This window comes from Urocampus carinirostris, chromosome 14 (assembly GCF_059441175.1).
Source record: "Urocampus carinirostris isolate Australia breed hairy pipefish chromosome 14, RoL_Ucar_1.0, whole genome shotgun sequence".
In the NCBI taxonomy this organism is placed as follows: domain Eukaryota; kingdom Metazoa; phylum Chordata; class Actinopteri; order Syngnathiformes; family Syngnathidae; genus Urocampus; species Urocampus carinirostris.
This window is the reverse complement of record NC_142362.1, coordinates 24,583,155-24,605,540: the sequence shown is the minus strand read 5'-3', so window position 1 is coordinate 24,605,540 and position 22,386 is coordinate 24,583,155. Positions and strand designations below refer to the sequence as shown.

At 42.9% G+C, this 22,386-nt stretch overlaps 1 protein-coding gene across 5 annotated transcripts in view; it reads left to right on the top strand.

Moving 5' to 3' along the window:
* LOC148353028 (cyclic AMP receptor 3) overlaps nucleotides 1-22,386 on the top strand; it is a 174,575-nt gene that overhangs the window by 133,039 nt on the left and 19,150 nt on the right. For 4 of the 5 annotated variants that reach the window (XM_088353011.1, XM_088353009.1, XM_088353008.1 and 1 more), the window contains one exon: nucleotides 17,103-17,250. The exons of the other annotated variant lie outside the window; for it this stretch is intronic. In XM_088353011.1, coding sequence (XP_088209137.1) covers nucleotides 17,103-17,250 — 148 coding nt within the window. The remainder of the gene's footprint in view (nucleotides 1-17,102; nucleotides 17,251-22,386) is intronic. 5 annotated transcript variants of the gene reach the window in all.

Here is a 22,386-nt window from a genome sequence, read left to right as displayed (position 1 = left end):
TCATATCGATTCTAGAAAGGAGTTAAAGCTTCTTTAAATTTATTTCAAGGTGCTGTTTTTTTATTTGGTAGTTTTAGTATTGCGCATCCAAGACTTTTATATTAAGTGGAAATACATTCTGATGGATTTCCTTCAAGGTGTCTGGTTGATTAATGGTAGTCACCAAATACAGCTACAGTAGGTGCTTTGCGAATGACGCCTGGCTTTGGTGACATCCAGTGGACATTTAAAACTGCCGGTCGTTGTTTGACTCCTTTTTCACAAAGTGTTGTGGTGGGCCGCATTTTGCTCGCGAGCCATGAGTTTGAGACACGTGCCTTAGAGGTTTGCATTTGCGGAAAGACGTAATGATATTAAGCAAATTGCACTGCTGACCAGAAATGATGCATTAGATGCAGCCACAAAACAATTACAGGGAAAACGGTCTGACAGGCGCGGTGGGACATTGGACGCGATTGCGGACCAAGGTCGGGCGGATTAGCAAGGACAAAGCGAGGAAGCGCGTGAATAAACGGGCGCAGCCTTCAAAATGTTGTGACGGCTTGTCTTCCCGCGACCTGCTGTGCAAATAAAAGACGGCGCACAAATGACCTTCACGAGGTGTGACAGCGTCCTTGTTGTCTCCCACTAAACAGCCAAGTGTGAGGCTTGCTACTTGATTTTGTGTTGCCTTCTTCCCTTTTCGTTGCAGTAGCAACTCCCTCTTAACCCGTACTTAGGAATGGTACAGATGCATTTGTTTGCTTCATAACCACATAGATCAACTTTAAAATTCCACGCTTAGACATTTAATGCCTCTTCTGAAAGCCAAATCTTAAAGTTGTCTGTGTTGACTTTTAGTAACTTGACTTTCAAATGTTTTCCCAAAAGCCCTATCTGCACCAAGGCATTATTGATAAACATCATTGGTGGTCTGTTGTTTTAAATATACGCAGTAAAGCACGGGGCGGGAACGTATGGCTCACGAGCTGGATATGACTCTTTTCATGAGTATATCTGGCTCGCACATAGAATGAATTTGTATTTATTTTACGAATCTTCTTTTGAATTAGAGTGTACGCAAAGCCAAAGCCAAGCTGAGGGCCTTTGGTTCGGTCCACAAGATATTGAGCCTAGTGACACTAACAGGCCTCGTTTCTGTTGTTCATCTTTATGGAATACTGTATATGGTAACTCATTTAAACAAGCTATGTTCACTGTTGAGGCATTCTATGATGAAAACCCACAGAACAATCTGGAAAGACCCAAAATCGGCAGCCAAGCCCCCGCAACAGTTTGATTGGGTGAACGTAAGGGGTGGGCAGATCTTTACACCTCTCTCTCTCTCTCTCTCTCTCTCTCTCTCTCTCTCTCTCTCTCTCTCTCTCTCTCTCTCTCTCTCTCTCTCTTTCTTTCTCTCGCCAAGCACACTCTGCGCCAGAGATAAATACATCTGTATCCTTTGGGTGTGCAGTGTTTTGTGACATTTTTAAAAAACTTTGCACTTTGATTTGAAACCAGCATTTACCAACAAGAAAAAACGACGTTCAAAATGATCCTGAACAATTGTAAGTAACTGCATGAGGGAGACAAACATTTTATTGATATGGACACAGGCTCTGGCATTATTCTGATTTCAAAGATTTGATCAAAATATTGAATATCACACAGTGAAATAAAATGGACTGGAGAAAAAGAATTAGCACCCGCCATTTCGCACTACAGAAAAATATGGATATGATTTGTTTTCTCATGTTAAGCATGGCTCAGTACAGATACAGTGGAGACTATATGAGAAATGGGTTTATTATCTTGAGGACAAACCTCCTGAAGCGAAGCATTTTAGATAAAAAAAAATCAGCTAGTTGTGGATTAACAGGAATCATATTACTTGAAGTCGATTTTGGTTTTGCTTATCATTTGTTTGCTTTTCAAAAATGTGAAGGTATATTCTACTGTCTATGGTTTAGACTGCACAATCCTTTCATTGAATAATTTTAAGAAGTAGAATGTTTTTTTATTGATTAGGGTTGTAATTAGGGTGCCATGGTGGGTTCTGAAGTCAGTACTACTGTGTGAAGGCAAATCTTTAATCCCTTGGTTTTATCGTAAAATAGAACCATCCATCCGCTTATCCTCTGTAGGGTTGCGGGGGTGCTTGAGCCCATCCCAGCCATCTTTGGGCAGTGGGCAGGGGACACCCTGAACTGGTTGCCAGCCAGTCGCAGGGCACACAGAGACAGACAACTCACTCGCTCATTCACACCTAGGGACAATTTGGACCAGCCAACTAACCTGACATGAATGAGGGAGGAAAACGTATTTTAGATTGTCAGACAACTAATAGTAGTTTGAAAGTGTCAGGACCAGAATGGAGACAGGTCTCACTTGCGTTACGTTTCTCTCTGTTTTATTGGAAGAAAGGAAAGGGTTGCCCCCACGATCCGGTGATCGCTGGGTGCGGGAAGCAGGTAGGTCTGAATGCGGAAGTCGGACTTCCGTGGCGAGCGATGGCGGTGTCTGGTACATTAAAACGGGTCAGTAGCCGGGACAGGAGAGCAAAAATGTGGTCAGGATCAAAAACGGGTCGAAGCCGGGGGATAGACAGGAGGAAAAAACAGGTGGGAGTCATTGTCGAAAAAATGCTTGCCTAGTGTTAACTTAAGTTCGCAGACGGACTGACAACAGGGAACAGATAGAAGTTGGTTTAGAGAAGGACAGAGAGCCAATCAGAGCTATTTTTGGGGGTTACGCTTTAAAAACAAGTGCGCCTTGTATTGCGTTAAGTTTTTTTTTTTTTTTTCAGGCCCCAATTACCGTAAATTCCGGACTATAAGCCGCTACTTTTTTCCCAAACGTTCAGCCATTCAGCTTATTCGTTGATGCGGCCAATTTATGTAATTTTTCTAACGGCCGCCAGTGGTGCTTGAGTACAAAACGTAATATTGAGACCGGTGAAATATATTCGCCTTGGAAAATTGCAACTTCTTAACTTGTGTACAAAATGTCTATATGACAAAGTTCTGTCCGATAACGAGGAAGACTCCTTCGATGATTACAATAATAAAGAGGAAGATGAAGTAGGTTTACCGTGATCTTTGCAATCACGGTGTATATTTTTTTAACAGACACGTTTGCTGCGTAGTGAGCGTGTTGCTAGTAGCGTGTTGGTACCTTTCACAGGCACGGTTTGGGATGAAAGTTAGAATATTATTATTAACGCTTTGAAAACTCTCTTGGTGTACCGTCTTTCTTTGTAAATATGTGTAACCATGTATAATATGTATTTGCAACTGTATATTTTTGTAATGTATTTATTTTAGAGACTTATTCTAATATGTTTTCTACGGGCGAATCAAAAAGAAGAGGCGAACAAAACGCGGGCTGATGGGAAGTGGGGACCGGTAAAGGTGAGTGTTTTTGGACGAGGCAGACAATAGTGGATATATATTTTCCCACCCTTACCTTTGTAAATATACATTTTTTTCCCTTGGATTACATTTAACGGGACCCGGACTCTGCAGGTCTGCATCAAATCTTAAGTACCGGTATCATTCTCAGTTCATTTGGCCGACTGTGGTTTTTGGATTGTGTTCTTAATATGTTGTCACAATCGCGGAACTTAAAGTCGGTTCGGGTCAAATTCGTGGCTGTGTTGCATGTTGTAATGAGGGCGCATGCGGCTTATATACTGGTGTGGCTTGTGTATGTATAAAAGCGATTATTCTCTTAAAATGTGGTGGGTGCCGCTTATAATCAGGTGCGCTCTATAGTCCGGATTTTACTGTAGAAAGAGAAAGTTGATCACATCTCAATTTAGTGTACCCATAAATATCTCTGTTGAATTGTATTTAAAGTTAGGTTGTGTTCATTTTCTAGATATTTAAAAGGAGCAAAAACTTGGTTAAAAAGAAGCAAGTCAAGTCATGTTTATCACAAAGAGTCTCAAAGGGCTGCACAGACCACAGATTATTGCAAACCACAGACTATTATTACACCATCCCCTGATCTAAACCCTACATGAGGGCAGGGAAAAACTCAAAAACCTCAACATGAGGAAAATGAAGAAACCTTGATAACGGACCGCACATGAGGTAATCCCCCTTCCAGGCTGCAATGGATGTTGCAATAACAAATAGTACACAGGTATTGTCAACATAAAATATAGGTTATTCATATGCTATAGAATAGAAGTGTGTTTTAAGTCTAGATTTAAACAGTTCCACTGAGGTTGCAGATTGAATTTCAGGGGGAAGAGCATTCCACAGCACCGGGGCCCGAATGGAGAACGCTCTCGAACCTGCGGATCTCTTCTTGGCTCTTGGGATGACTAGTGGTCTTGCATTTTCAGAGCGACGGCTTGATAGATGGCTCGACTGATGAGAAAGGGGGGTGAAGTAGCCACCCCGTCAGAGGGATTTTTGCACGCAAGCTGGCGGGCGAGGCTGACACGATCGATGTGGCGCTTCTTCAATAAGCGAGCGAGAGCGGCTTCGGAGACGCCGTCAATTTGACTTCCCGCGAGCCAGCGGGCGGTTAAAAGGCGGCGATCGCTCTCAGACGGGTGACCTCCAGTGTGCCGATACTGTCGTACGACATCTGCTAGCTGAGTGCGAAGCACGCTTGACTACGCAAGCACACACACACACACCTTTGAATAATGAAAATTGCACGTACTTCTTAGTGCCAGCAAGCATCGCCGAATTTGCAATGGCAGCAGACAGACAAGAATGATTGGCATCACATCCTATTGAGCTAGAAGAGAAGCGAACAGCGGTGCGGGATTTAGCACAAAAGAAGACGGGCAGGCGAGAGATCGACATGATCGATGAGGTGTTTCCTAAGCGGCCTCCGAGGCACTGCCGCTCCGTTGGACTTGTGAGAGCCTACACGCCATTTAAAGGCGGCAATCGCTCACACGCGATCCATATCCGGGATGCGTCGTTCCTCGTTGTCCAGCGCGCTCTTTTACACAAACACACATTGTTGTTTACAGGGTTCGTACGGGTGCTTGAAATCCTTGAACATTTGAATATTAATGTTGTGTTTTTAAGGTTTGAAAAGTACTTGAACGTCAATGGCGGTTTCAGGACCAGAACGGAGACAGGACCCACTCGCGTAACGTTACCACAAGTTTTATTGAAGGAAGAAGGGAAAAGATTCCACAGACGATCCGGTGATCGCTGGTCGTGGGGAGCAGGTTGCTCTGAACGCGGAAGTGGCACTTCCGTGGTGAGCGATGGCGGTGTCAGGAATAGAAAAAATGGGTCAGTACCCGGGATAGAAGAGCAAAAACTTGTTCAGGATCGGAAACAAGTCGAAAGCCAGGAGAGGTGAGTAGACATGGTCGAGTTCAAAAACGGATCGTTAGTCGGGACGGGAGAACAGAGGTGGTCGAGATCAAAACAGGTCGTAAATTCGGCACGGAAGAGCAGACGTGGTCGAGATCAAAACAGATCGTAGCGGGAGATAAACAGGAGCAAAAAAACGGGACAGGTGAAAAAGGGCTTGCCGTGTAAAAACAGATTTGCAGACGGACCGACAAAAGGTGACTGACAGGACAGAGTTTAAATACTGACAGGAAGCCAATCTGTCAACAAGCTGCAGTTGGCCCCACACGAGCGAGGTCTATTGGGCGCCATGGCAACCGTGACAGGCGGGAGTTTTTTTCCGTATTTCAATCATCAGGCTCCTTCAACGTTCTCTTCGTTACCCCTTGGCTTACTCCGACTAAGGCTTTGCTCAAGTGTGAATCGCTTGTAACAAGATCGCTTATTTTTTTCAATTCTTACTCCTCATGGCATCTGCACTCTGCTACCTGCCAAATATAGCACCTTTAAACTTTGCACTTCTTCTTGTGCAGGAAATTTGATCCTCAGATGGCCACAACTTGTCACCAGAGTGCCTCACGGGGTTAATATTAATAGCGAGGTTGCCGAAGAGTCCGATCCACTACTTATTACAAAATAAAAAACATAGCTAATAAGATTTATTTTCCGCAGGTGTCCACATCCGATTGTCACGTGGCGAGAGTTCTTATCTGCAGGTCTTAAAGGGTTAAAATTGACACAGACATAGCTTTCTAGTGCCTTCACTTTGCCATTACATTTCTTCTTCCCTCATTATTTGCTGCAGCTGGCATTAGTTTTTATGTCATTGTCCTACGAAGCGTTATCACGCCCTAGAGGTTGCATGCTACATCTAAAAAGGACACTCTGAAAAGTATTTTAGTGCAAGGATTATGTATCTGTTATGGACATTTATTATGGGCTAAGTAAAAAATGAATGTAGCATTTCCCAGTGAAAATTGTATCAGGAAGAGCTTCCTGCAACTGAAAATGAAAACTTCATATAACTGTCACTTTTACTCAACACCTATGTGAGAAAAGATTTGTTTCAACGATATTTACTCACTAATTGTTCAGATCCACAAATATATTGGCCATTTACACAAGATCTTAAAATTAAAAGTATTGATAAATACACACCCAAGAATAACAAATTCCTGATGTATTTGTGGCTCTGCAAAATACACGATTTGTCATGATTGCCAATTCAGGGCACCAATTGGCGCCAACAGTCCTGAAAGCTGATTGGCTCAGACACTCCTTTTAAACCCCCGGCTTTCAAGAGGACGCCGTCAGATCGTTGCGACTCTATGCTCCCAGCTAGGCAAGCTCATTCCGTCTGACTTTTTTTCTGCCGTTTTCCTCTGACTGATACCCGTTGCCGACCTGTTTCTGGACTCGATTCTGCCCTGTTCTGCCATCCCGACATCCGACCTGTTTTGCCCCGCTACCTGCCTGATACCTGTTGCAGACCTAGTTTCCGAACTCGATACCGCCCTTTCTCTCCCTTCCCGGCTAACGACTAGTATTCCTGCAAATCTACAATCATCCTCGCTTGACACGGAAGTGCCACTTCCTCGTTCCCAGCCACCTGCTACCCTTGTCCGTCGATCTTCGGATCATGGAAGCAAGCCCTGCTCTCCCTCTTTATCAATAAACCTGAGTAAACGAACGCTACTGGGTCCTGTCTCCGTTTCTGGTCTGTGACACGATTCACACCGGATTTCTTCTTTTAATAGTACTGGAGAAATTGGAACATTTGCTTTCAAAGTCCTTAAAAGTGCGTGAATTCAGCTTTGAAAAAGGTGTACGAACAGTTGTTTTGCTAGGCCAACTAGAGACAGCCACGATGGATGAAGCGCTACGACAACGGCCTCGGAGACACTGTTAACGTGTCCTCCCGTGCGCCGGCGTTCGATTAAAAAGCGGCGACGGCTCCGAGACGAGCGACCTCCGGCGCGTGCGAAGCCCTCCCTGATATTCCGGCACCTGGAATCGAACGTAGCGCTCGCACGTACACACGCGTTTCTGCACACATACATCAGTCTCGCCTGGCATCGCCTGCAGACACGCTTCCCACCACTGCCTCCCTCATTCATCTTTCATTAGCACGGCGCTCGCGGGAGAAACCGGCACGCTTGCCGGAGCTCACGCACACACATTCGCACACTCGCGCTCGCCGCCCTCCCTCTCTCGCGTTTCGCTTGTAATCTCCCGGTTTGTCTCGCTCGTGTCTCGCAATCTGTCTTTTTTGATACCGCGCTTCCTTCGCTACCACCGCCTCCCCCACTCCGTTTTTTGTCACCTCGGCCTCGCTCGGTGGTTTCACCTCCTCCGGGAGCTGCTCAGCGCTGTCTCTCTCTCTCTATGTATCTCTCTCTCTCTCTCTCTTTCTTCTCTCTCTTTCTCTCCTTTTTTGTTTCTTCGTCTCTGTCTCTCTCTGTCTCACTCTCTGTCTCAGTTGGTAGGTCACGAGTTTGCTTAAATGAAAGCAAACCCACCCAAAAAACATCGACTAATCTAAAATACCGCTTACCTTTAGAATCAAACTGTTTTCTATTTTTTCTCCTTCTCTCTCTCTCTCTCTCTCCCTCTCTCTCTCTCCCTCTCTCTCTCTCTCTCTCTCTCTCCCCCTTACACTTTCTCTCTCTTTCTTTCTCTCTCTCTGTATGCCGCAAGTTCGCTTAAATGAAGGCACGCCCAACCAAAAAACGTCGACTAATCTAAAATAACGCTTACTTTTAAAATAAAAATGTATTCTATTTGTTCTCTCTCTCCGTCTTTCTCTCTCTCTCTCTCTGTCTCTCTCTCTCTCTCTCTCTCTCTCTCTGGTATTTGGCGAGTTTGCTTAAATTAAGGCGCGATCGGCCAAAAAACAACGACCAATCAAATCAAAATGTTTTGTATTTTTCTCTCTCTCTCTCTCTCTCTCTCTCTCTTCCTCCATCTCTCCCTTTCTCTCTCCCTTTCTCTCTCCCTCTCTCTTTCCCTCTCTCCCTTTCTCTCTCTTAGTTAGTGGGTCACAAGTTCGCTTAAATGAAGGCGCGCTCACCCAAAAAACATCGTCTAATATACAATTCCGCTTACCTTTTAAATCAAACTATATTCTGTTTGTTCTCTCTCCTCCCTCTCTCTCTCTATCTCTCTCTCTTTTCTATCTATCTATCTCTCTAATCACCAAATATTAAAATTAAGTAACTAGTAACTGTAACTAATTACTGTTTTTCAGTAATGCGCCCAATAGTGCCCAAAGATTTGTTGTTGTCTTGGTGGGTGTCTTGTTATATATAGATGATCCGTTTGCTAACATGCCATGTGTAAAGTCTGTACAATCTGTGGGGTTTCCCACTCGTCCCCAATTTAAATTAAATAATCTACGCAGAAGTTTAGCAGCCAAGATTCAAGCCGATTGGCCATTCGATTAAAAACAATACAAGATTTTAAAGAAAACACACCAAAAAGCAGATGTCCTGCACCACTGAGGAACATTTCAGACAGGCATGATTTACGCCGGTTGGCTAGCACCCCCATGACTTGAGCTCTCCAATGAGAATTGGCCTATTGATATCATAGCGCCTTTCATACTGTACTGTGACTGGACACCTGCTCTGCGTTCACCTGCATCTCGTTGAGAAGAGTCTGTGTCCTGCGCCATTCGTAAACGATGCATCTCCCGAACTTTTTGTCATCTCTTTCTCCCTCTCTCTTGGTCGGTAAGACTTACCTTTAACCAAGCAGCGCAAAACAAAACCCCCAAAACATAAACTAATTGAAAATCTAAACCTTTTTTTATTTGCTCTCTTTCTCTTTTCCTCTCTCTGCGTCTCTCTTTCTCTCTCTGTCTCTCTCTCTCAAGGGCCCTGGTTCTCCTTTTCGCAGCCTTGCTTTTGCACATTTTCACCTCCTCTTACACACACAGCCCTACCCCCTTACCCACCGTTTCCCGTCTTCCTGTGCAGCGTCTTTTCTTTGACATTAGTCTCCGCACCCCACCAACAGCCACCACCACCCTCCCCTCTCTCCGTCTATTGCGCTCGTCCGCTCTTTCTCTTCCTTTCATTTCGCTCTCCCTCGATGGAGGGGAAAGGCTCTTTGCCTCTAATTGCGGCTGTTCCGTTGCCATGGTGCATGTTGCTCAGCGCCGCGCTCGTTTTTGGAGCGCGGTGTGTGCGCGTGTGGCAGGCAGATGATTGCTTGCTGCCAGCTCTCGTTTCCCGGACGCCGATCGCGTTTCTTTGCGGCTGCGGGAGGGGGGCAGCGGGGATGAGATGCCAGAAATAGCCACAACACACACACACACACACGCACACACACACGCCAAAGCACAATACACAACCATGCACAAGCAACTCGTTCCCGATGCTGTTAAAAAAAGCAAATTCACTGCTATACCTCCCTAGCTGACATCCCCGACTATGTGACCTTTGAAAACTTGCAGACCTTGTTGCTTGTAATTAGGGATGCACAATCATTATTGGGTGAATAGATATTTGACGTCACATTTATTCCTATAGATAAAAAAGACTGAATAGTCACTCGCATATTATTCGATAAGCCGACAGTACTCGGTAAGAAGCTTTTAAGCACTTATGTTTCTCCTCTGTACCTCTTCCTCAGAGTTATACAGTTAATCATGTTGTTTTTTTTGTCAAGGGTTTGTCAGGCATGTCCAAAGTCCAGCTTGGGGTCAATTACAGCCCGTGGTCAAATTTTTAGCAGCATCTGTCTTAAAGTTAATATGTTGCCCGCCAGTAATGTTGACCACAGTATAAAATACATTTTTACCAAAAAATAAGCTAACAAAAAAAAATCACCTTTTCACCAAACGATGGCAGTAGCCCTTTGGTCACCTTGCCCTTGGCTTTCCATATGAGAATTTAACCCCACCCATTTTTCGACATGGCAGCTGTAAATAAAAAAGGAAAGTTGATTGTCTGGCTGCCACTTCTAGGACAAGTTGAAATTGGAGTATTTTTCTACCTAATCCGAAACAATTGCGTCAGCGTAAGTTGCCAAGAGCCTGTGGCTGTTTTCAAAAAATATAATATCAAGAGGCACTGCCAGAAAAAACCTACTGACTACAAAAACTGGAAGCAAATGCTGTGAAAATCTTTAGCAACCAGAAGCTGTTTTAATGGCACAGCAGCTCTTTTTAATGAGACCCTGCGAGTCAAATCAATATGCTACAGAAGCAGCCTGGAAAGGGTTAAATCCCTGATGCCTATGACCCACAAGTTTGTCTGTGACTATCCAGTATTTCACGTGTGACTTCTATTCTGGAGAAAAAGCGAGCTCTGTTGTGGGCACATAGCTAGACAGCCTGACAACAGTAGCTGAGGGACGGGCACTGAAAAAGCTGCGGTCAATCATGGACAATTCATCACATCCACTACACAGCATCATCTCCAAACGGAAGAGCAGCTTCAGCGACAGACAGCTGTCACAGTCTTGTTCCACGGACAGACTGAGGAGATCGTTTCTTCCTCATGCCATGAGGCTCTTTAACTCCACCTGGGGGGAGTAAAAGCCCACATTAAACCACACCCCCACATTGCATAATACCCTATTTTTACTACAGTGTGAATTTTATGTAGCACTATTTAAATACTCTATATCAACACGTTACATTGGGTATTTATGTATTATATTCCTTTTACTTTATTGTTTTATTTCAACACAAGGATACTGCTGGAAGTGTGAATTTCCCTACGGGGATGAATAAAGTATCTATCTATCTCCCTCTATCTATCTATCTATCTATGTATCTTATCTATTCGGTTTCTCGGTCGGCTTTTATTCACATATTTGGTTGCCTGTCACCAGTTGTGGAATTTAAGCAGTGTATGGGAAGGGCATGTAGATGGACGTGGAACATGGATGGATGGATGCGGTACATAATTTGTCATAAGATTTGGGTTATGTTATGATTTGGTCCCCACCAGTGACAAGACCAGACCTTTATCTTTTAGTGCAGTAGTCCTTATTAGGGCATTGTTGTGGTCGTAATGTGGATGGACAGACTTTTTATAGGGTTAAAACATAGTTTAAGAGTTAAGATTAGAATTTGGAGGAAGTAAGGATTAGATAATCAGTTGGTTAAGAGGGTAGAAAACGCAGCAGTCAATGGAATGTCTCAACTAGGATAGAAACACAAAACTGGGTGGGTGTGCCTGCTGTTTGTGTATTTGTGTGTTCGTCCTGCAGAGGTTGTACGGGGACTGCTGATTTATTTCACCTTTAATGGGAAGTGAAATGAATGCGAGCAGCAGCTGCGCTGCCCCTCCTGTGTATACGACGTTTAAGGCAAAGCCAGAAACACGCGCCACAGCCGCCGCCATCGCCACTTTCATTAGCCGCCCCGTTAAAGCCTTTAAGACTTGACACGACCGCCCTCAGTTCGGCGGGTCGGACTTGCCTCGCTAGACCGATTGCTAGCTATTTGCCAGCAACGTGCGGGAGGCATTCTTTCATCTCCCCGTCACAACTTTTTCCGAAGGTATTTTGGAAGGTAAGTGGCGATAGATTAATAGAAAAGTAAACCTTCCAACCTTCTGCCGCAAAAGAGGATAAGAGCGGATTATAAGCAGATTTGTGAAGAAATCTACATAATCATCTTCTACGCTTGTTCACCTGCAGTTCCATCAAAAATGGGAAAACTCGACAAAGAACAAATACGACTTACCTGCAATAAAAGATGTGACTTACGTTGATTGTGTATGGGCTGTTGGTCGTAAACCCAGGTGCGAATTTGTGTTTGTAACATTTAAGGATACATCCTCTCCAAAACACACATGCTTTATGTCTGCGTCTCCTTTTGAAATCACGACGGGAAATGATCTTTCCTCTATCGTTTTCTCCTTTTTTGAGGGGGATGTCTTATTTGGGCGGATATGTTCTGTGCTGCATCATTTTTACAGCTTCACCCCCAGGGATGCAAATGACTGCTGATGGTTCAATCTTTTCATAGATCCGTGGCTAGAAATAAGAAAAATAAACACTGGAGGAGGCTGCATAGTTTCCACTTTTCAAATGGAATATTTATGTAATCCTTTAAGTGCGTCTCATAATAAATTAAAGCTTAACCCCTCTTTGTCCCAAATGGATCATCTGTTTGTTGAGGTTAAACATTTATAGATAACATAGATAAGTACTCGATACCAAGAAAAGTAACCGCATTCCAGGAACGCGTTCCTTTTAACCCTTGCTCTTTTGTATATTGTGAATTCTAGCTTTTAGTTAATAGAAATGCAATATACGTACAGAGACCCCTAGCTACTTCACGCTCCGGTTATCGCTGGTTCACTGCTTCACAGATTTTAAATTGAATGAAATCATTTTTATTGTCATTGATATCAATGTATTCTTTGTGTTCTGTTAGACAGCACACATAAATGCTATCACGGGGGCAAGTTATGTAGGGCTATGTGTGTTGGGTGAGCCTGACTGTGTGTGGATGCTGTCAGTCCGCCACTGAGAACAAACTGCATAGCACAGCAACAGCTAGTAGCTTTAGCGGCTCATTATATTGAAGAGAAATCCATAAATTAAATCTGACTTGGAGGAAAGTCCGAAGAGCCCAAAGAAGCGCTGATCGCTGGTGGGTGCTTTGTGGATTGTTATTGGGTTCGGGAAGCGCCGTCTAGAGAGGCAATAGGCAACAGTAAGGCCGCAGATGCTGGTTGTGGCCAGGCTAACAACTCTCTTAAGGCACCACTGCCAAGCGTGTATCTCACCAACGCCAGACCCATTAGGTTTGAAACAGATGTCCTAAAAATACAACTCGTGGGAAACCACAAAGTTTGGGACATTTGTATTTCAATCATTGTGGAGACCAGGCACAACTTGAGGATACCCAGTGCTAGCGTGCCACCAGACAGACGCTTTCTAAATCGCTTTCTTATACTGAAAGGAGAAGCCCTCCAATTTTGTTGTACATTGTTATAATGGCAATGAAGACCATTCATTAAACTGTAATTCTGTGTTCTGTGTTTTATTTATATATCTAAAGATGCTAATTTGTCACTGTATTATACTCTCAGTAGAATATATACTCTTAGTTGGTAATCTCAAGGTAAGTTTGACCTTTGGGGGCTTTTATAAAGGTGCCACTCTAGTTTGCAGATTTTCACTTTTTGCGGGGAGCTCTGGTCCCCATTAACCGCGATAACCGAGGGACTACTGTATTGCAACCAATAAATGAGTGTTCACTGTATTTTCTTGCCGCTTGGGAGCGCCATGCAAATACGGTGAAAGGGTCATTGCTGAAGAATCGTTTCAACTTGTAATAGATTTTAAGTGTTTTTTACATGGACGACCGAGTTTGTGCATTTCTATTTGGCGGCGCTCAAGTAGCCCGGGGACGACTTTGCAATGGCTGAGGTCAACTGCGAAGGTCGCCTGCTTTCACCCCGCTTGCAGCGAATTCACCGTGAGCGCTGCGCACATTGATTCCCTGGATAATAGATCGATAAAGAAAACATTAGGGACACGCTAAGCTCGACAGGAGGACTAATTCGGGGTTAATCCTGGGTAAATTGCTGGTCGGCATCCTTCGAATTTGTTCCAGTCAAAGCAACCTTGAGGGATATCAAACCCCGAGTCAGCGATTTGGGGGGAGGGGTTTGCCAAAATGAGAAAAGGTCCTTGTGGGTCGGGACAAACGTGAAACGGCAGCTGTGAGAAGAAAAGGAAGCGCTCCGCCACTTTTCCGCCTCCGTGCTTCTCGCCGCCCTTGTAAAGTGCTGCGTGCTGTCGGCGCGGCAGCCAAGAATGTGTCAGCCCAGACGTCTCGCGCTGCCTAATGGGCTCTTAAACGTTGATATAAAGCTCGCCTCGCTCTTTTTTGCCCTCGCTCGTTTCCTCCGGCGCACGTCCCCTACCCCATCCTTTTTTTTTTTGTCGCCCGCAACGCTCACTCTCATTACCTCTCGTTTTCAGCCTTTCCTTTCGCTATGTCACTTACTTGTCCTCTTCATCGCGCTTCCTTCCGGTTGATTTATCGACCTCCCGCTCGCTGCCTCCTGCCAGCCCTGTTTTTCCTGTTCTGTCCTTATCTTAAAATTTGGGACAGCCAGAAAAATGTTTGAAAAAAACTGTAAATGTTGGCCGATCCGGCTGAGTGGACCACTGCTTGAAATGTTACACTATCTGCTGTGTTTGCCGCTGCGGTTATGGATTTTGTGATGACCAATGGCGGAAGCGTGACTGGAAAACACTAATTAGTGACAGTTACTCGTTAATCAACTTTTGAAGTAATTCAGTTACCCCCCTGAGTACTGACACCAACGGGTAATGCAATACTCCGTCAGAAACTACCTTCCTGCAAATTACCTTATATACTCGCATAAAGGCCTACATTAAGACTACTTTACAATAGCCACATAATAAAACATTTAGGAGAAAAATGGTACAGCAACTTGTGGAAGTAGCGAACCCTTTTCATATTTCTTGGCTTGTACAAACCTGAGAGTTTCCAAACGAACACTTAACTGAGACACTCCATATCCATTTTGTCTCTGGCCTTCAAACCTAATAAAGATCTCCAAATCCGGCCACTGTCCATGTTTTGATCCACTGTTCACACATTTGGCTTTAGGGGCAACTTCCAGTGATTGTTTTTCCATTGTCTGACATTGTTTTAATCTACACTAAACTTTCTTGCTGCTTTAGCTTGCTAACCACGTTTAGCTTGAAGTCAGCAGTATAGGGCGAACAATATCTTTTTTCTCAAGGCATCATCATTTTACAAGCAAAATTATCAAACCATATACCATAAATTCTGTGGCTGCATGCTTACATTTGCACCATTGGTTTCCTATTTGTTTGTTGTTCTTCTATGAGCCACGCCTTCCTTCCTCGCGCTGCCTACAGTTCGACCGGTGACACACAATCAAATATAAGCCTACACTCTGGTTTCAGTGTTTTATTTTATTGTTCTAAATTCGACTATGAGGAGAAACTCATCGTGTTTGTGCTTGAGCTGGCGCTACCATAACTGTTTCAGTTGTACTTTTTTTGTAAAAATAAACACTCCCACCCTACAGAGCACGTGTCTACAAATTGGGAGTTGTATGCAACAATGTGAGTGGTTCAGGAGTACCCCAAAGACGTAGGAGACTGAAATTCATGGCCTGCATAAAATAGGTAGCAAAAGCAACAATGTAATGCACCATGTAGTAGCAACAGTAGTTAAAATTGTTTTGATTAATAACGCCTTCTTTCGAGGCGCGTTAGTGCTAACAATGGTAATGAAATATAGATGTTTTGTTGTGATTGCTCAAGTGTTCAGTTACGTTACAGTTTTTGTTCATAAAATACAAGTATAATCCCTCATTGACCAAGCTTCACCTTACTCTTCAACATTTGACAATATCTTGCTAAACGTGACCAAAATTAACACACATGCTAACACTAATTGTACAATTGCTGGGCTGTTTCTTTCCAACCCTGATAAACAGACTTTCACCCCACCTCCTTCGTCCCATTCAAACACACACTGACATTACTCTGAAACTGGCTCAAAATATACGTCAACACGTTGCTTCACGCAAGAAGAAGAAGAAGAAGAAGACGTCGTTATAGGCAGGCGGTTGATTTTGTTGGCTCACCAGCATTATGGACATAAAACTTGACAAAAATGCATTGTGTTTATTTTTTCTGTTTTAGTTAATAGTTTATACACCACACATACTTAACGGCATGGTTTTGTCTTGCGCAGCGACTACTCCCTTGGCTGTGCGCACGTTCAAGCGATTGCACAACGCTATGGCCCACTTCTCCCACGCATGCCCAACTGGGGATCTGTGTCGCGCTTGGAAGCCTAGATGATAGCTCGGTAGCCTAGATGGTAGGGCGCCCGCTCCGAGAGTGGGAGGTCGCTGGTTCAAGCCTCGGCCGAGTCATACGTAAGACTTACAACATTGGTACCCATTGCCTCCCTGCTTGGCGCTCGGCATTAAGGGTTGGAATTGGGGGGTTTGGTCACCTAATGACTCCCAACACAGCAGTTGGGTCCAAAAACCCGGCGCCGATCGAAGGCGACGAGTCACGTGGATAGCTTCGCGTGACAAAATGATTTCCGGTAGATATCATGTTGATGGTTGATACTGGCTGAATAATAATAAATACAAATTCGAAATACTTCTCCCACGCATGCCCAACTGGGGATCCGTGTCGCGCTCTGGCATGGATCACTTACGCTCACACTATCTCTAAAATCTTGATTCTAGCAATAAGCGTGCTTGGAAACCTTACGATGGCCCTCAGCCTCCATTTAGTTGGGATACAGAGACACCTCACTACTTTGCACTTCAGTTATCGTTGGTTCATTGCTTCATTGGCTTTAAATTGAATTACCTTTTTTTTTTGTCAATGATATCAACGTATCATGCATTGTGTTCCACAGTAGACAGCACACAACAAATGTGATCACGAGGGCAGGTTGTACGTATGTGTGTTAAGTGGTAAGTTTGACCCTTAGAGAATTTTATGAAGTTGCAGTGCTACTTTGCAAATTTTTAAAGGTTCACCGGGGGCTCTCCCCCCATTAACCACAATAACTGAGATAATTCTGCACTCCGTTTCCTTTTTGACGTCCTTGTCCATCTTCTTTCGGATTAAATGTGAGGCAATCGTTCTCTTTTGTTTTTAACTATATATCAGCAACAATGCGGCATGACGTGGCAACATTTTCGTAAACCTACCTTTTGTCGATGTGGTAACGATTTCCCAGGACATATATTTTAAAGCAAAACATGGTCCCACTTTGTTCTTCAGGCTCCATAACGCCCTCTACCCAATGGACTTGTCGTTCTCCCTCACCTTGCTGCACGTGCTCTCTGCTCCACTGCACGGCCTAGCCAACGCCTTCGTCTTTAGTCTGAATCGGGATTTGTGGAGCCTACTGACCCCCACTGGAATGCAGGTATGTTGGAAAACGTGAAGTCTCTCTTTTATTCTTGGGATAAGTTAAAACAATTAGGATGGATGGAAGGATTGTGATGGGTGTTTTGGGGTGGGGTAAATGAGTTGTTTATGCCCCATAAAGAGGTAGTTGAGTTTGAAAAAACAAAACAAAAAAAAGCCCCCTCGCTCAACCCAACTGATGTGTTGCAACATCTGATTGGGAGTCATTAGGGGACCAAACCCCCCAATTCCAACCCCTACTGCCGAGCCCCAAGCAGGGAGACTATGGGTATCAATGTTATAAGTCTTAGGTATGACATAGCCGAGGCTCAAACCAGCAACCTCCCAGTCTCGGGGCTGGGGCCCTACCCCCAAGACCAACGAGCTATCTTCCCTGTTAAATTACATTGACACTATGTGAGCTATCTTCAGAGTCAGTCGGCAGGCTACTCTGGTACTCTTAGGGGGCTACATTGGAGATCATTGTTCTATTCTTATTGGCAGATCATTTCATTTTAACTACTATAACTCTTTTCATGATTTCACTCAATTTTCAACATATATTTCTTGCAAAATGTTCACCTTATAATGACACAAATAACCTAATGCGTCAAAACCACATATTTCTGTCAGTAAAAATAGATTTTTTAACCAGGTAAGAAAATTAACTTTTTTTTTTTACTAAATCGAAATGAAAAAGTACAAAAATGTAATTTTTAACATTTTACTTTCACGGTTCACAGATGCCTTAACCACCAGAGTCGTAGGGGAATCACTTGTTTTGGTGTGTCTTGGGTAATCACAGCCTGGTGGCGCCAATCCCTCTCCAGGCTTTTTTGGGAGTAGGGGTTTGCTCCCTCACGTGAAAAACATAGTACTGGTTTCCATAGTCACCACCAGCAGGAGAAGCCTCCGGATCTTACTCAGATACAGCACCTTCGTCATCTGGTCGATGTTGATTTTTAGTGTTAAACATAATCCCGCTTTTCAGGAATGAGCCGGGTCTAAAGCATCTATATAAAATAGGAAAATGATCTTCCGTCTGACATATTAGAAGATTTTGATCATTATATTTAATATTTCACTTACTTTTCTAAGGAAAAAGACAACATATTAAAAAGAAATACTTACAGTTAGCTTATCTTTGACTGGAACTATTTATTTTTCAATGAAGAGGAATTGAGAAAGACTTAATCTATTTTTTTTAATTTTCTGTGAATAGGAGCCAGGTTCGTCTAACCTGCGGTAATGGCCAAAAAAACTTGAATCCAATTTAAAAAAATATGATCCAGGATGCCTTTTTCTTTCAAATAATGTTTTTACTGTGTTTGCAGAGATACTTACTAGACGCCAAACAGTTATTTTAACATTACTCATTTGCACCCTTGTGATCTTATCAGTATGGCTGGCAAAACATCTCAACCATTTCCTACCCCTAAAAATTTACGCAGCTGCCGTCCTGTCATTGGTTTCGCCATCTTGTCGGTTGCATGGCTGGATAAGACAAAAATAAACACACTGGCTAGGTCAGTGATGAGTCACTGGCACCCACCAGACATCGGGGGCAGGAAACGTGGGTTCGATTCCCCCTCAGAGACGGTTAGCCTGTGAGTGTCAAATGTTTCCGTTCTCTAAATGATTGGCTGGCTACATGTTCAGTAATCCTGTATAGAAAATGGATAGTGTTAATGTTAGCTTAGTCCATTGCTGTTCGTATTTTAGACTGTTCTGGCTCCATGTTACTACTTTTTAGGGTTTTGCCTTAAATTCTTTTTTGTAAACATAATTTATACGCAACAATCAATACTAATATTTAATTCTCTTTTCAAGCAGAAGGTCCCCACAAAAAGTAGTCCCAAGATTGTTATTTGTACCAATACCTTGAAATCAGGACAGGTAAAAATCCCTTGTTTTTCCAAAAAGTACCCGTGATGGGCAAAATTCGTGCAATAGAAACCCTATATTTTTTTAAATTATTATACAAATAAATACTCTATTATACACGAAAACCAAAGAACAAACCTTCAAGCCTTTGTTAAACAGATAAAGCTACTACTTAAACACTTTTTTTGTTTTACATGTAACTACAGTACCATCAAATAATAATAAGCAGGGAGAGTGATTATCTAATCAGAATGCACATCAGTAATTGGCGAAACCATGAAAAGTAAACTGTGATATGTCTAGAGATTACTGTACTTGATTATTCCACGCTTAAATCCCTAAAAAATCTCAAATAAAAATTAATCGATTGGAATCATTCTAACAAGTAATTTCGGCTGAATGAATATGTTAGTGTGGCAGCAGGTGACTAATTTTCGGGTATATCTTCCCTATCGGGCCAAAAACTGACATTAGGATGATATCAGTCTAATATCATTCTGATAACTCTCAGCTGGATAATTATTGTGTACCCCTCTTTATTTAGTAACTAGTGTTGGCATGTACAATTATTTTTTACATAATAGTAGCAATACTTGGTCTCTTTTCTATAACTTCGTCACGTGCACAACAAATGGGAGAGCCTAAAATCAGTTGCAGGGCTCAGCACATGTACCTAGTGTTTACTATGTTTGTGTACTGTAATGCTAAATGTAATTCACCCTGGTCATCCTGGAAGGGGGATACCACTTGTGAGGTCCCTTCTCAAGGTTTCTCTTTTTCCTCACGCTGAGGTTTTGAATTATTCCTTGCCCGCATGTTGGTTTAAGATCAGGTAATTGTATCATTGTAATCCTGTCCAGTCCTTTGAGACATTTTTGTGATTAAGGGCTTTATAAATAATTTTGACTTGACTTGACATGTACAAGGCTGATTTGACTGCACAAGCTTCTGAATTTTAGTCAGTATTTTACATTGAGTTTTGTTGTGGGAATGTTTTTTGTCGCATACCTGCGTATATATTGTTGCCAATATAAATAATACAGACTGCGGGAAAGGTCCACAAGCAAATTTCTTAATTGCAACAAATTGTGTTATTTTTATGTAACGGACATTTCCCCTCTGATATTTTTAAAATGTAAGAAATTGACGTGAATGAGTTCTTTTTTATGTCTGTTTAAGCCTCCGACCTAAAATCCAGTGCGGCTTGTATAAAAACTAAGTTTCTTCCTTAGATTCACACTTGCTGCTTTTTTAATCAGGTGCCTTCAGTGGTCTGGAAGTTACCATACATGATAAAAAATAGCAAGTATAGCTATTTGACTGTTGGCCTCTAGCGAACTACACATTCATGCTTCAGGATAAATGTTTTTTTATGTTGGTTGGTCGGGGCGTATTTGCACACAGGGACACCGGGGACAAGAGTGGCACCAAAACAACATTTATTTATTTATATTTTTATTAGTGGTACTTTATTTACCATTTTATATCATCTCTAGATTTTTATCAGTTTCATTTTGCGGGATGGATTAAACGCCATTACAAAAAACATGCCAACCTTTTGCGACCAGATGCTGAAGGTGCTGTATCTGAGTCAGATCAGGATGCTTCTCCTGCTCCTGGTACCATTGGTAACCATCTGTTTCATGTGAGGGCAGCATACCCCTACTCAAAAAAACGTCATGGAGAGAAATGGATGCCGCCAGGCGGTTTTTTGCCCAAGACGCACCACAGGAAGTGGTGCCTCGATGACCCTGGCTGTAAAGTGATCCGTGAACCGTGACGAGGTTATCGCACACTCTATTTTTATGCGCAAAACACAAGCTGTCTCCAGAATATTAAAAAACAAACAACATGTGCTTGTTTGGTTCTAGTGGCAAACTTTTACCAAAACGCAAAACCAATGTAATCATTAGAGCGGGTTATTCTTGTACAAATACTTAGTTTTGCTTCTAAATAAAGCAGACATAGACTAAAGTACTAGTCTTGGGTCAAGATGTTTTTTTTGTTGTTTAATTTTTCTTTCCTTATTCAGTATGCATTTTTAAGGGGAGAAAATTATGTTTTTCTTGTTCTATTTTAAAACCTATTATAAAGGTTTTTGCGCTGCTCATCTGTAAGTATCAAGCTTCTGGGATTGATATCAGTATGATAAATCAACATTAGACGATAGAAATGGCTTTGATCAGATCTTTGTCCACGCATAGAGTAAGCCCAACTTCGTAGTGTTGCTTCCTATATCCAGCGAACGAGTGTATGTAGGCGGACCCATATGGCGAGTAGGCGCAGTGAAGCATTGTGGTGAGAGTCGCGTTGTATGGAGAAATAGTAATAGGCAGTTAACTCTTCAACAGAACGTATTTCTTTTTTTTTTTAATATTTATTATAATAATATAATGCAATATAATGATATTTTTCAAACAAAGTGCCCTTGTGTTTATGGAAAGATTTTTTTAGATATTGGAGTTATCACAAATACAAAAGTGCAAAAAACGAAAGTTCTGCTTGAAACGCATCCTTTCTCAAAATACCTTTTTCCTCAGAAGTTTTCTTGAAAATGAGTATTTTCAAGAAACTTGGAAATGTTCAACTGCTGTTTACTAAACAATGGTAAAAGCTAGAAACATGTTTTTTTTTCTAATGAAAGATGCTGGTTCAAGCTTTCCCTTGACATGTCCTATCCCCATATAGCTACAAAACATAATTGTCTGCATGCCTTCAATCTGAGTCAATATGGCTGGAAACGGCTCTCCCCAAAAAGCATCCGGCAGTGAATGAGTTAGGGGAGAAAAGCAGTAGTCTAATGCATTAAACGGTAGTGTTGGGGAGTCTGCTTCTCCCCAAATTAGGCAACCGTGTTTCGACGAAAGATGCTTGCACATTTGAGCCATCGCCGGCTGCACTTCAATAAACACCACGATCGATACCGCTCCCCGCCGATTTGTCTCAATCTAGCAACATTGACAGTATTTGCGGATATGAGCCGACGCTAATATCGAACCACGAGAGGCGAGGGATAAAGTAGTCTCTTGTCTTCGTTTCAGCACACACACACACGAGTGCATTGTCCCCCGGTCGGTATCGCCAGCCTGGCTGATAAGCGTCCGCAAGCGCAAACTGGAAGAGAGGAATGTGCGGCGTGACCTTCAACGCAAATGTCAACGTTTCGGCACAGCGAGCGGGGGCGCGAGGGAAAAGAAGACAACACGACTGAAATGGAATCGCGGCGCCTCCGTGAATCACGGAGAAAATTATGTTTATGTCAGGGAACGAG